Source organism: Pygoscelis adeliae, unplaced genomic scaffold (assembly GCF_000699105.1).
Source record: "Pygoscelis adeliae isolate BGI_AS28 unplaced genomic scaffold, ASM69910v1 Scaffold138, whole genome shotgun sequence".
NCBI lineage: Eukaryota > Metazoa > Chordata > Aves > Sphenisciformes > Spheniscidae > Pygoscelis > Pygoscelis adeliae.
In genome coordinates, this window is record NW_008825265.1 from 819,456 (window position 1) to 832,008 (window position 12,553).

General features: G+C 36.7%; 1 protein-coding gene across 1 annotated transcript in view; it reads left to right on the plus strand.

The window, feature by feature from the left end:
• Positions 1-11,031, plus strand: part of HIATL1 (hippocampus abundant transcript-like 1) — a 22,055-nt gene extending 11,024 nt beyond the window's left edge. Inside the window, exons 8-11 of the mRNA XM_009329603.1 lie at positions 1,956-2,068; positions 2,978-3,075; positions 4,886-5,043; positions 9,384-11,031. Coding sequence (XP_009327878.1) covers positions 1,956-2,068; positions 2,978-3,075; positions 4,886-5,043; positions 9,384-9,587 — 573 coding nt within the window. The 3' untranslated portion in view covers positions 9,588-11,031. The remainder of the gene's footprint in view (positions 1-1,955; positions 2,069-2,977; positions 3,076-4,885; positions 5,044-9,383) is intronic.
• Positions 11,032-12,553: the final 1,522 nt, after the last annotated feature.

The window sequence follows — 12,553 nt, forward strand, 5'->3', positions numbered from 1 at the left end:
TTCTGACTTAAGCTTGTCTATGAACTTCTTACATGCTCTAAAATGCCAGTGTATCTTGCATTCACTAAAGGTTATATTCATATATAGTCTGTGTAAATGTCTTGCTTTAAATCAGCTTTTCTTAGAAATACTGGACCTGGGCATCAGAAAATGAAACTAAAATTTGCTAAGCTTGGATCAGTAAATTTCCTGGAACTCTGGCTTTAAATGATTAAAATGATGTGGGAAATTGATTACTTAATGCAAGGCCTTCTGAAAGGGAAACATGTTATTTTAAGCAAAAGTCGTGCTACTTGCACCTATTCAGTTGGCTCATGCTGTCAAACTTGCGTTCAAGAAATGCAGGTATTGACATGGTCTGTCCAGGGTTACTTAGGCTCATCATGGAGGCTGAGGAACTGTGACGCCTTGGTATATTGCTTTCATACCTCTTAATTGGCAACAGTGAGCTGGTTTTTGGACATGTCCTTTATACGTTTTAGAAATCAAACAGTTTTTATGGTGTGATCTTTGGTATCTTTATGGGTACAGTTTGTCTTCCTGTTGTGATAACAGGAAGAGGAATGGCACATACAATGTGCTGTAGCCTTGTTGCCATCCTTAGCAGAGTGGAGGTCTTACTGTTTTGATGTAAACAACACATTCCTCAGTGTTTACCAGTTTTACTGGTGTCAGTTCTGTCCTTCAGTATCAATACAAGTCATTATTTTAATCCTTGCTCTGTGGTTTGTTCTGATGCTTTTATGTGCACTCACATTTGCCAATCATACTTTATTCAGACCAGTATTTTTGATAAAAATCTCTAAAATAGCTGCCCTTTTGGTTCATAATTTTCAGTGTTAAAATGAGGAAACTCTGCATTGATTTTTGAACTCTTCTTTGAAGAGTGCAGCTTACTGAAATAAGCTTTGCTTCATAAATACCAATTTGTCTTGGCATGTTGGATATCTCCAGAAAGAACTGATCACCTGTAGATAGAATTACTGTATTTTTGCTATTTAGCTTTCAAACTAGCTTTGTCTAAGAATGAGAAACAAGAAAACTTGTGTGAGTAAGATGTACATGAGAGAGGAAGTATGCTCTGCTCTGCAATCCTTCTAGTTCCTTTTCTCTGGCTTTTTACTGATGCATTGCTGAGTTTCTCATGTTAAAGAAAAACGTGCACTGTTAACTGAGTGAAGTTGTCCACATGGACTTTGCCTTACTAGGAACAGACTGCTTCTTGCCATGAGTGTATTGCTGTTGTATCGGAATTGGGACCTCCTTTCCTTCAGCAGTAACACTTCTAACAGATGAAAAACAATGGTATTCCTTTAGGATTAGTTTCCATGTGCAGATAAGAAGGTCATATGAGTGGTGTAAAGGGTCAGCAGAAAATGTGATTAAAGATGCCTAGGAATTGGCCTCGACCAAATTTCAATGCATGTGGTGAAGTTGGAAAAGCAGCAGGATTTACTTGTTGGTTTTAATTGTAAATTTGGATAGTAATTCCCCTGACCTAAAGAAACTACTTTTTTCTGAGCTAACAGCCTTTTTTCCTCTAGTATTTGTAGATACTGGTAAATTCATCCCATATCCAGCCTGTACTCTTAACTTGGTACCAGCATTTATTGTGGAACTCTCTAGTCTGTAATGAAACAGAATTCTAGAAGTGGAAACGAAAGCCTGTTTACAGTAGAAACAGACACTGAGATACAATGTCCGTAGAGAAGGCAATACATACGCCTCTCGATGTCCTGAAGTAGAAACTCTTTAATAGTTAAGAATGTCTGTATATCGAATGTTGATATGACTAGTCTGCATTTTGGACTTAATACAGGGGAAGCAAGAGTGCGAATAGTGTGAATGTCCTCAGCAGTTGAAAGGTCTTCTGAATTACTTTGTGTAGAAGGAGAAATTACTTTAGCAATCTGGCTTTTTAAAACAACTTTTGGATGAACCAATTTCTCTTGCAGACTGTGTTTCTCAGTATCTTGATGAGGTCGATAGGGAACAAAAATACAGTTCTCCTCGGCCTTGGCTTTCAGATCCTTCAGTTGGCTTGGTATGGTTTTGGATCTCAGTCTTGGTAAGCACGCATTTTCATAGATACATGCCTGTTAAGCAACTGACAATGTTTTTCTAAGAAATTCTACCATTTAGTTCTGTTGTCATGAGTATTTAAATGTTTTGTGAATTAAGCATTCTCATTTGCATTACACTAGCGAAGTTTGGTCTGCATTTTGCACATGTAGGAATGATAGAATTTTCCAGTGTAAGTTGCAGACTAACAGCCCTTTTGAAAAAGGAGTCTTTGCACCATTTTGGTCCACTGAGTTTTATGTCTACAAATGTAGTTAAAACTTTTTCTTAAACTCACAAGCTAGTAAGTAGTGTGTTCTCTCCAGTAATTCCATTAGATCCATTCTATCCATCAGTTACTGGACCTCTACATCTTTTCTTTTTTTCCAACACATCATTTTCTTACTATATTTGGTCTTAGAAACTATTTAGAGCTTCTTTTGTTGGAAAAACTGTCTGTAAGTAAAGTGAACTAGAACCATAAGCTGGAACATCTTTCTCTTTACGAAGTTTGTCCTACTGACAGTGATGAATGCTTGTTCTTTATCAGAGCGCTTCCTAGTCAGTTATACAAGTTAGAGACCTGCCTCAATGGGACACCCTGTGAAATTGTTCCCTTGTACAGCCTTTGGAGAGGAAAAGCCCATGCATCACTTCACTCCCACTCCCTTCTTTTCCTCTGCTGTAATAGCTAGTGTAGAATCAAATGTGCTTCTGTCCCAGCAAGCTCAGGGTAATTTGTGGGAGCGGAGCAGGAAGAAGGCCTGACCAGATAATTTCCAGTCTTTAGGTATTTTAATAAGAGCGCTTTTGAAAGGGCATTAAGCCTTAAATGGCCTTGTGGCCCTTTGTGGTGGTGTGGGGAGTAATTATATGTGCAATCTCATTTTTAATTCAAATTATGTATTTAACACAGGATGATGTGGGCAGCAGGAGCTGTAGCAGCAATGTCAAGCATTACATTCCCAGCAATCAGTGCTCTGGTTTCACGAAACGCAGAGTCAGATCAACAAGGTGAGTATTGATTGAATTTCTGTTTCAGCATCAGGCTGCTTTCTTGGATGACTCTTCTGTCTAGAAAGCAGAACACTTATCCAGGTGTACTTTTCAAATATGTTGATGAGTAATGAGCTTCTTTGGTAGTAGCTGTGGAAGTCTGTCAATCTATGTAGAGGGGAAGGAGGTACACAAATTTATCAAATTTGTATTGCAAAATACATTCTGTCTGACCAGCTACTTCTCTTCTAGCTTCCTGTAAAGGTACTACAAAAGCAACAAGAACATGTGGTGACTTTCATGTTTTTTCCTTCCTCTTTTTTTATTAAAAGTAATATTCTTTAAGTAGAGAGTGAGGATTAATGTAACAATACCACCTTTTTAATGGAAACTAAACCCACATCTTAACAGATTAAAATAAGCCTATGCAAGAAGCTCTATTCTGTGTGGAAAAGTTGGCCCTATTTGCTGTAATACTTCAGATTTTCAAGAAATAGAAAAAGAAGCTTAAGTAAATAGTTGATTTGAAAAAGCAGAAAAATTCATTGATTTTGATGTGAAGGGGAACGAACAATCAGAAATAACTCTTCATTTAAAATAACTGAATATAATAACTGAATTCAATGTTCTCTTTAAAAAAAATCCTGTACATGTAAATCGTAAGTGTCAGTCTTGCTTTAACATTGTACAACTTTAAGTTAGGTAAGTGCAGTTAATATGGGAGGTACAAAGGAGGTGCAGTTCTAGGAGGCAGATTTCTACTGAGTTTGAAAGGTGCAAAAGACAGGATGTTACATGGCTTTTTTTACCATTCCCCTCTTCCCCATTTTTGTTTCTAATAGAGACATTTAAAAGAGTCTTAAAAGACTTGTTTTCTATTTATGTAATGAAATGAATAGTTTAGTTAAGTTGACAGAAATCATTGATCTTTCATTTTACATAGAGGAAACTACTGTTAATAGCTCAGGCATACAATAGTTTCTAGAGTGAAGTTTTGCCACCTAGTGGCACGAAGATTTTAAGCTTACATGTCAACCTATGAAGAAAAAACTCGGGCAACTTTCTTTTTGGCATGTTTTCTTTCCTTCCATTTTACAACTTACTGCCTTAAGAAGGAAGGGGATACGCAGACTACTAATATTGTGAAAATAGTGTTCTGTAGAATCTTAATCTGTAAGATCGTCAAAAACTTTTTACACTGTTGTCACAATCACTTAATGAAGTTGAAACAGAAATACACCCATAGAACTTCGATTAATCAAGCTTTCAAAATAATCTAATGTAGAACTGCAACCAGTCTGGTATTGCGAATTTACTGCAGTACTGCTGAATTTACTGCCCCGAATAAGTTACTTGGTACTTAAATCCTGGTTTTCGACTGGTGAAAGGAAGAAATCTGTTACAGTTTGTGCATGTTTTACCAATAACAACCCTTAACACATGGATATATTACTCTAAATTTCACCTGAAAATAAATTCAGCAGGTACCATGTGTAACCTCTGCTTTCTTCATTCTAGGCTTTGGGTGGGGGGGGAAGAACTTTAATGCAGAAAATTAGACTTGCACATAAATTCAGCCACTGATATTCAAAACTCGTATCGCTTCCAGTAGCATGCAAGTACAGTGACAGAACTATGGTCATGCAGAGGATTATTTTAACCCAGCAAAGCTGTCTTTAATGTATTTCTTAAGATCTTAGTATGTGGAAATAATTATGAGGTGTGCTATTTTGGAATAGCCATTAAAATACACTCAGAGCTGTTGGCTCCGAGTGTTTTACTCTTGATTAAAAGAAAAAATCCTACTCTTATTTTTTTTCTTCATTAGGTGTTGTCCAAGGAATAATAACTGGAATAAGAGGTCTGTGCAATGGCCTGGGACCAGCACTGTATGGCTTTATTTTCTTTCTCTTTCATGTGGAGCTCAATGAATTGCCACCTGATCAGACTTCTGGAAAAAAAGCAATGCAAGATCCTAGTGATGAGGTAAGTTTAAAATTTGGTGTGAAGTTTGCAGTGTAGAACTCATAAGGGTAAATGCCTGTCATTTTTGGTTGATTTAAAGTCTTGATATCGATTTCTTGAACTACTTAATTCTCACTTGTCAGCTTTATTGAAATATTAAGATAGCTCATAATTTAAATTTGATAGTAAATATTTAGATTTAGAGTAGTAGCAGCTTTGGTTTCAGTATTCTAGTGGAACCAGTTAACTTCTTTTGATGTAAATCTACTCAAAACACAGCTGTAATCCTGAATTACAGCAAAACATAAAATTTTGACAATAGGAAGGTCATTTTTGGTAACTCCGTAAATTATAACAAGTTTATCTTTGCACCTCATAGCAATAGGTTAATTATTCATGTATACAGTAATTCAATATACAGTTGAGGTACATTTTTTTTTTTTTTTTTCCCGTGGCAGTAACAATGCTGTCGATCACGTTTCCTTACCTGTATGAAACCTGGGGGGGAGGGGAGAAGTCAGTCCTATACAACACTTCTTTGGAACTCCCTTCAGTCTTTTCTTGTATCCCTTCCATCTTTGTTTCAGGTCTGCATTTTTGTCTGCTTTGTTCTTTCGTACTGGCTTCCAAAATACCAAATACATGCTTACCAGAGTTTGGAGAATCTTACGGACCCTTTTTTCTTTTTAGCTTGATGGCTCTGACCTCTTCAGCTACAACTTCATTGCTTTTTCCAAATACTAAGAACGCTTTTTTCCGAGAGCTGATGATGATCTCTTAGCCTGTCATTAAGCTGATTAAGAAAGACAACAGATTAGCGGAACATGTAAATAACTGTTACCGTGGAAACAACTGTTCGTTGTTCATCCCCCAGTTCGTGCATGTTTCCAGGTATTAACTGTAACCAGTGCTTGAACATATTGCTCGCTGCTGTACCTATGGTGAGGTGCTCCATAATTTGCTCAAGCAAACTGAGTAGAGTTTTAGAGTAAGGGGGCAAAGACACTCTTCTTGTTGTACAGAAAGGAAACTGTAGTAAAATGTGAGAAAACCTTTATAATCACGATTTCAGGTTTTCAAGAGCTTTGTCATGGTTCCACTAGTTGAGATTTCACTCTTGAACTCTGTTTTTTAAAGCATCAAATCACATAAGCTTTTCTTGGGGGCAGGGAGCGTGTTGGCTTTTTGACCTTGTACACACATTTCTATTACAAGTAGTTTCAGTATGTTCTGTTACCTTAAGAATATCTGTGTGGTTTTTTTTGTTGAAGTAGCCCAGATGTATTGCAGTGGAGCAACTGACGGTTCCAGAAAGTTATAAATGAGTCAAAACTTCTGTTGTGGAATTTTCTAAAGCTTGTGGTAGAAGAAATTCCTGCTCTGAAGCCTAATGTATGAGCTTCCTTACAAAATAATGATTTTTCTAAGCTGTAAGTGTAAACTAAACTGTCGTTTCAGACGTCCTTGTTTTCTTGAAAACCTACTCAATAAATCAGTAGGCATTTTTTAGTTAGCAGTACAGCAAAATCAGTAAGTATTTGCATAACTAAGATTGCTTTTTATTCTAATTTCAGTGGGACAGCTCTTATGTTTAATTATGTATGTACTCAAAAAGCTTTGTTAAATGCCTGTAATTACATCTCTCCCTGTTAATAGTTACCAGGCACCTAACACTGAAAACTATTATTCAGGAAAATAACAATACAATTTTTTTCCTACTAATTCTTATGTTCAAGTCTAATATAACAGTGGGAAAGAACTCCACAATTTAAATATTACATAGCTTTAAAAATTGATCTAAGTAAAATGAGTGGAAGTGAAAACCAGGGAATGCACCAAGATTAGACAAGGAAATTAGCAAATGTGTACAAGCCTAGCTTACAACACTAGTACTAGTCCCTTGGATTTGCAAGGCCCAAATGCAAGCTACCTGTCTCTTGATTTCGTTCAGTGTTTTAAATTGATGACTAGGAGCTGCTTTACAGATACACGTAGTTTGCAAAATGTTTTCTTTATTTTATTAAACGCTAATAAATGTTCACTAGGAAGCGTTTTAGTAACAAGTTTAAATGGTCAAGTACCTTGTTTCAAAAAGTTACTGGATGTCTGTGGAACTGCAGTTAACTGATATAATGTGTTTTAGTCTGTGACAAGCATTGTTAACTTTTTTTTTTTTGATGCTTAAACTTGTATTGTACCCCTGCTTGTCAAAGGCAATGAGTCTATAGGAACTCAGTTGAGAATGCAGTGTTACTGTGCTGAACCTTGATCAAACCCGGTGTGCTGTTGAGGTGAATTAAAACCAGTTCTTCCTCCTTTTTTTCCACTACTGTAATACTGGGTGTTACTGCAACTACAGGAAATGGATTTTTCAGTTGTTATCAGAAATAGGTTATTTATATAGGTACTGTTAAAGTTATTAATGTGAAGAATAAATTTGTTTGTGTAACTTTTGACACATTTCACTTTGAGAGGGCTGTCTTGTCCAATTTAAAAAACCCCAAACATTTAAGTTTTAACTTAACTAGTGAAAGCTGATAATTGTCATAATTTAGTATTGTACCTTTCAGATATAAAGTCTTCTGTGTTCACTGATGGACAGAGTGCTAAAACAAATTGTTCGATGCAGTGGTTCTGTAAACCTTCATATTCAAACAGTGGTGACAGGAAAGTCTGGATGCAAATTTCAGTTATTTAATGTGTAGAGTAAATGGAGGACAATACATCCTAGTGGTCATTTCTGGTGTTTTTTTAAACAGCTCAAACTTATTTTTTTTCGTTTTTAACTTGCCTTTAAGTATTCATTTCTGTTACTCTAGAGGACTTAAGAATAGGATTTTACTGAATATCACTTTTTTGTTTTTCTCGTGGAAGTGGGAGAGCTGCAATGTTACCACAGGTCACACTTGTGATTCTCTTTCGTCAAAGAAAAGATCTGATGCACCTATTCAAGAAAGATTGTGTATCTGCCTTACAGAGCATATATAGTAAAAGTTAAGCATATCTGTCTTAATACCCATTTAAATAACTGTTTTCAAAACTGGAGACCCTAAAGAGGAGAGTGAGGTTGTATCATTATAATTATCCACAGGGAGCCCTTACAGCAAACAGTGCAGTCATAGGCTGTGTTTGGAGAGTAATAATAAAACTTGACAATGCAATGACTAAGGACTGCTTTTCAAAACTTCTTACTCTCTTCAGTGAAACTGCGATAGTGGAATATTCAAAATCTGCTCAAATAAGTCAGCTGTAATACTACAAATGAGGATATTAATTTATGGAAGTTTATTACGTTCTTTAAGTACTAGTGGGCTTAGCACCACTCGAAGATTTAAGTAATACTGTTAATATAAATTCTGTTAATATGATTATTTACTTTAAATTTAGAGACCATCAGCTGAAAAATTAGGCCTCTGCTTGTAACAAGAGTTAAAGCAAAGGAAATATCCTGTTACTGTATGCTTAATTTCAGCTACTTTCCCACTTCATATTAGAATAACTTCCTGCATTTCATTTGGTAGGAAAAAAGTACACTGGATTGACAAGTTTCATCATCTGATTTTTATTTAGTTTTAGTTGACAAAAATACAGAAAAGTTGTTTAAGATGAAAAAAAAAATCGCTTTATTGCTGACACTTTGTTTTGTAGAGTTTTGTCATCAAACTTAGCTTGTTTAAAATTAGTCTTATAACCTTTCTGGTGCTTGTTTTTAATTGTGGTTATGAAATGTGGATATTGTATTTTAAATTTTAAAATAAACTGCTTAGAAGCAAGAGAGAATAACTCCAAATACCAAGTTATCATACATGCCAGCAACCTGGCTCTGCAGTGAGAACAGTATGTACTGCATAGCCTGCTGTTACTTTCCTCACTCATGTATTAGTTTTCGGGAACGTTTGTTTATTCAGCTAACTTGATTCTAAAGTATGTCAGCCATGGAAGCAAGTGGAAAAAGTGAAGTTAAGTTAAAGATTTATTGAGCATTTGTACTTCTGGATGTTGAAGCCTTTTTAATCTTCAGAGGAGTCTTGCTGATTTAACAGACATGTTGCCTAAAGAAAAAAAAATTGCAAAGAAGCATCTGTCAATGTCTGTTTTATCTGCAAGGCAGTCCTATTGTCAGTTGGTAGTTTTATGCACGTTTCTGGTTTTTAGATCAGTGTGCAGATCAGGTGAGGAATTCTTGGGGATTGTGGATGCAGAAAATTCATGTTGCAGGGCACGTATGAACTTGTTTGCATAAACTTTGTAGTCACTGTAAATACGTCTCCCATTATCTCCTGTCTTAATGGTATAGTTCTCAATGCAGAAGTCAATGTCTAAAACTTCATGAATTCCTTGATATGCTTGTTTCCCCGCAGAGAGCAATCATTCCCGGTCCACCCTTCCTGGTTGGAGCATGCATTGTTCTTCTGGCTTTTCTAGTCGCCTTATTTATTCCTGAGCACAGCAAAGCCAGCACTATCGGAAAACACAGCAACAGCATCAGCAGTACTCTGAGTAACAACCTAGACCGAAGTAGTGAAGAGGACATTGAACCATTGCTGCAAGACAGCAGTGTCTGAAGGCTAACTTCTGAGGAGACTATGGAACAAACTCGTGTGCTGAATTGTGGCTCGGGAAGCTTGGTGGGATGTACAGCATCTGGCCTCTGAAAGGAAGGCAGCTGTGTACAAGGGAAGGTCACGTGCTGTGACTCGATCAACCTATGATACTCGAGGTTGATACCATACTTGCAGGAGGGTTTGTTTAGCATGGCAGGTCACAACTAGGTGTGATTCTACCCAATATTGGGGACTGCAAATGCTACGTCAAATCCTGGTATTGGTTAGAAACCCGAATATACAGACATAATGGAAATTTTTTTGAAGTTTGAATGTTCAGTTCCCAAAGTTGTATGCAAAATAATCAGGTTTGAGGCAGAACAGTTTCTGCCACCACTGTTAAAGGTTGTTTTGTGTTTCTTATGCCTTTTGTCTGCATGTATGCCACATGTAGTCCTCACCATGTGAGAGGGACTGATCTTTATAGTTCTGGTATCTGAAATAGTGGTTATCAATAAAAGTAACTAAATTTCCTGAAGACACATCCTCAAATATTACTTAGTAACAAGAAGTCCAGTAGTTACCAGAAAGCAATGATGAAACTGAGATGACTTCTGAGGGTGTATGGTCACACATGACAGCCATTACCCATAAATGAAGGTCATATTGAAGTCTTAAACCCACATTCCAGAACAGTCAGTTTTTAGCAGTTAAAGCAAATCCAGATTGCACCTGAGAGCACTGGTCGCATTAATGTTTTGCTGATAAAAAAATAGAATTTTAATTATAAAATGAGCAGCGTCAGACATATGGATACTCCTGACTTCTGAGGCAGGAAAAACAGTGGGTGCCAGAGTAGTTTACATCAAGAAATATGTATATTTATTGCATTTTGTCACTTTATCTGCCATATGAAACAATCTTTCCTATTAATTCTTTTCACCCCTGCCTTAACTGCTACTTAGTGTTCAGTTATTAATCATATTTAGCCTTCATATCACTGTCTTATCTGCTGAAACTCATGGATATATTAATATCAATTTCCTTTCTAAAAGATGCTTTAAAGGACCTATGAATGGCTACAAATGTGCTAATTTTTAGAGACATTTTATGAAAAATACACAGATTTATATGTATTTTGCTGCAGTGTAAATGGACCATTAAACCCAACTAAAGTACTCCTATGAATGTTTTATATGTATGCAATATATGTAGATATTTGTAAGGAGTTTTAATTTTTCCAGATGGGGTGCTGTGTAAATCATGTATTTATAAGTGTAATGAGGGTACTGACAGATATACAGTTTTTTAAAAGGATTGTGTATTGACTGAACAAATTTTAAAAATATATATTTTGAAACTTGTTCCACATTGAGCAGAGATAACAAACCTTTTGTACTATGCAGTTTGGTTTTTAAAGTAATAAAGCTTCCTAATGCATAATAAATCTGCATCATAAGCTTTCTAGGTTTCATGTGTAAGTCTGTGTTCTTCCAGGTTCACTATTGTGCCTTCCCTGCTTCAGAACAGAAGTCGTTTAATCCTAGTGCTGGATTACAGTACCTGAATTCCTGTTGTACTGTTGTGTTGTGTCATCAAGCATGGTGAAAAGCATGCTTTGCTCAGAAGTCCATTTGGTGTCTCACATGGTGTCCACTGGGGTAGAGAAGTAGAAAGAGTGGAAGGGAGTCAGTTTAAAAAAAAAAAAAAGGCATTGCTGATCTGAGAACAGTACTACAGAATGAAGATGCTTGTTCTGATGAGGCTTAGGTGTTTCTTTTACTTTGAATTACTTGGAATTCAAGCCTGGGCTTTTATGCTGGATATTTTATTTTTGCTGCAGGCCAGACTACAGTCAAGTAGGTTTTGCATGATCCCAGAGTAGAATATCTTAAACTTGGTGTGGAACTTAAGAGATCATACAGTATGTTAGTGTTAAGAGTAGCAGGTGCCAAATTTATTACTGCTAATAGTGTTCCAGCAATGGATCAAATCTGAATTTTTAAAGTAGAATCTCAGAATCACAGGATGGTTGGGGTTGGAAGGGACCTTTAAAGATCATGGGGCAGGGACATCTTTCACTAGAGCAGGTTGCTCAGAGGTCAGGTCCAACCTGACCTGGAATGTTTCCAGGGATGGGGCATCCACAACTTCTCTGGGCAACCTCTTCCAGTGTCTCACCACCCTCATCGTAAAAAAATTTCTTCCTTATGTCCAATCTAAGCTTACCCTTTTCAGTTTAAAACTTGCCCCTTGTCCTGTCACTGCAGGCCCTGGTAAAACGTCTCTGTCTTTCTTACAAGCCCTCTTCATGTGTTGAAGGGGTCTCCATGGAGCTTTCTCTTGTCCAGGCTGAATAACCCCAACTCTCTCAGCCGTTCTTCACAGGAGAGGTGTTCCATCCCTCTGACTGTTTTCGTGGCCCTCCCCTAGACCCGCTCCACAGGTACATGTCTTTCTTGTGCTGGGGAACCCAGAGCTGGACGCAAAAAAAAAATACTTTGAGCATGCACCCATACTGTATATATTTGCAAATTATATAGATGTACTGCTGTACTAATAAAGTACATTATATATAAAAAAAAGGTGAGATATAGATTAAGTAAAGAATTTAAAAATATTAGTGGTACAAAATACCTTTTTGCTCTCACTAGAAAATTAGTATCTCTCAATGAGTGATGCTGTGGAATATGCTTCATTATTTTTGAAAATCTTGGTTTAACGCTGCGGTACAGAGATTCAAAGGTCTGGTTCTAAGTTCAAGTTATTTTGATACTTGGTTTTAATGGCTGTCATTGCTGAAAAAGATAACTTCACAAAGATACATAGATCCAAATGGAAGAAATGCGTTGCTGGCTGTGCTTACTAGATTGCGATGCTCATTTTTCAATCCCGTTCACCAGTTATGCAAAGGTGTTTGTTAAAATTCAGCTAGTAAGTTTCCATGTTCCCTGATGTCAATCAGTTGTTCTTGCAAGCTAACTGGA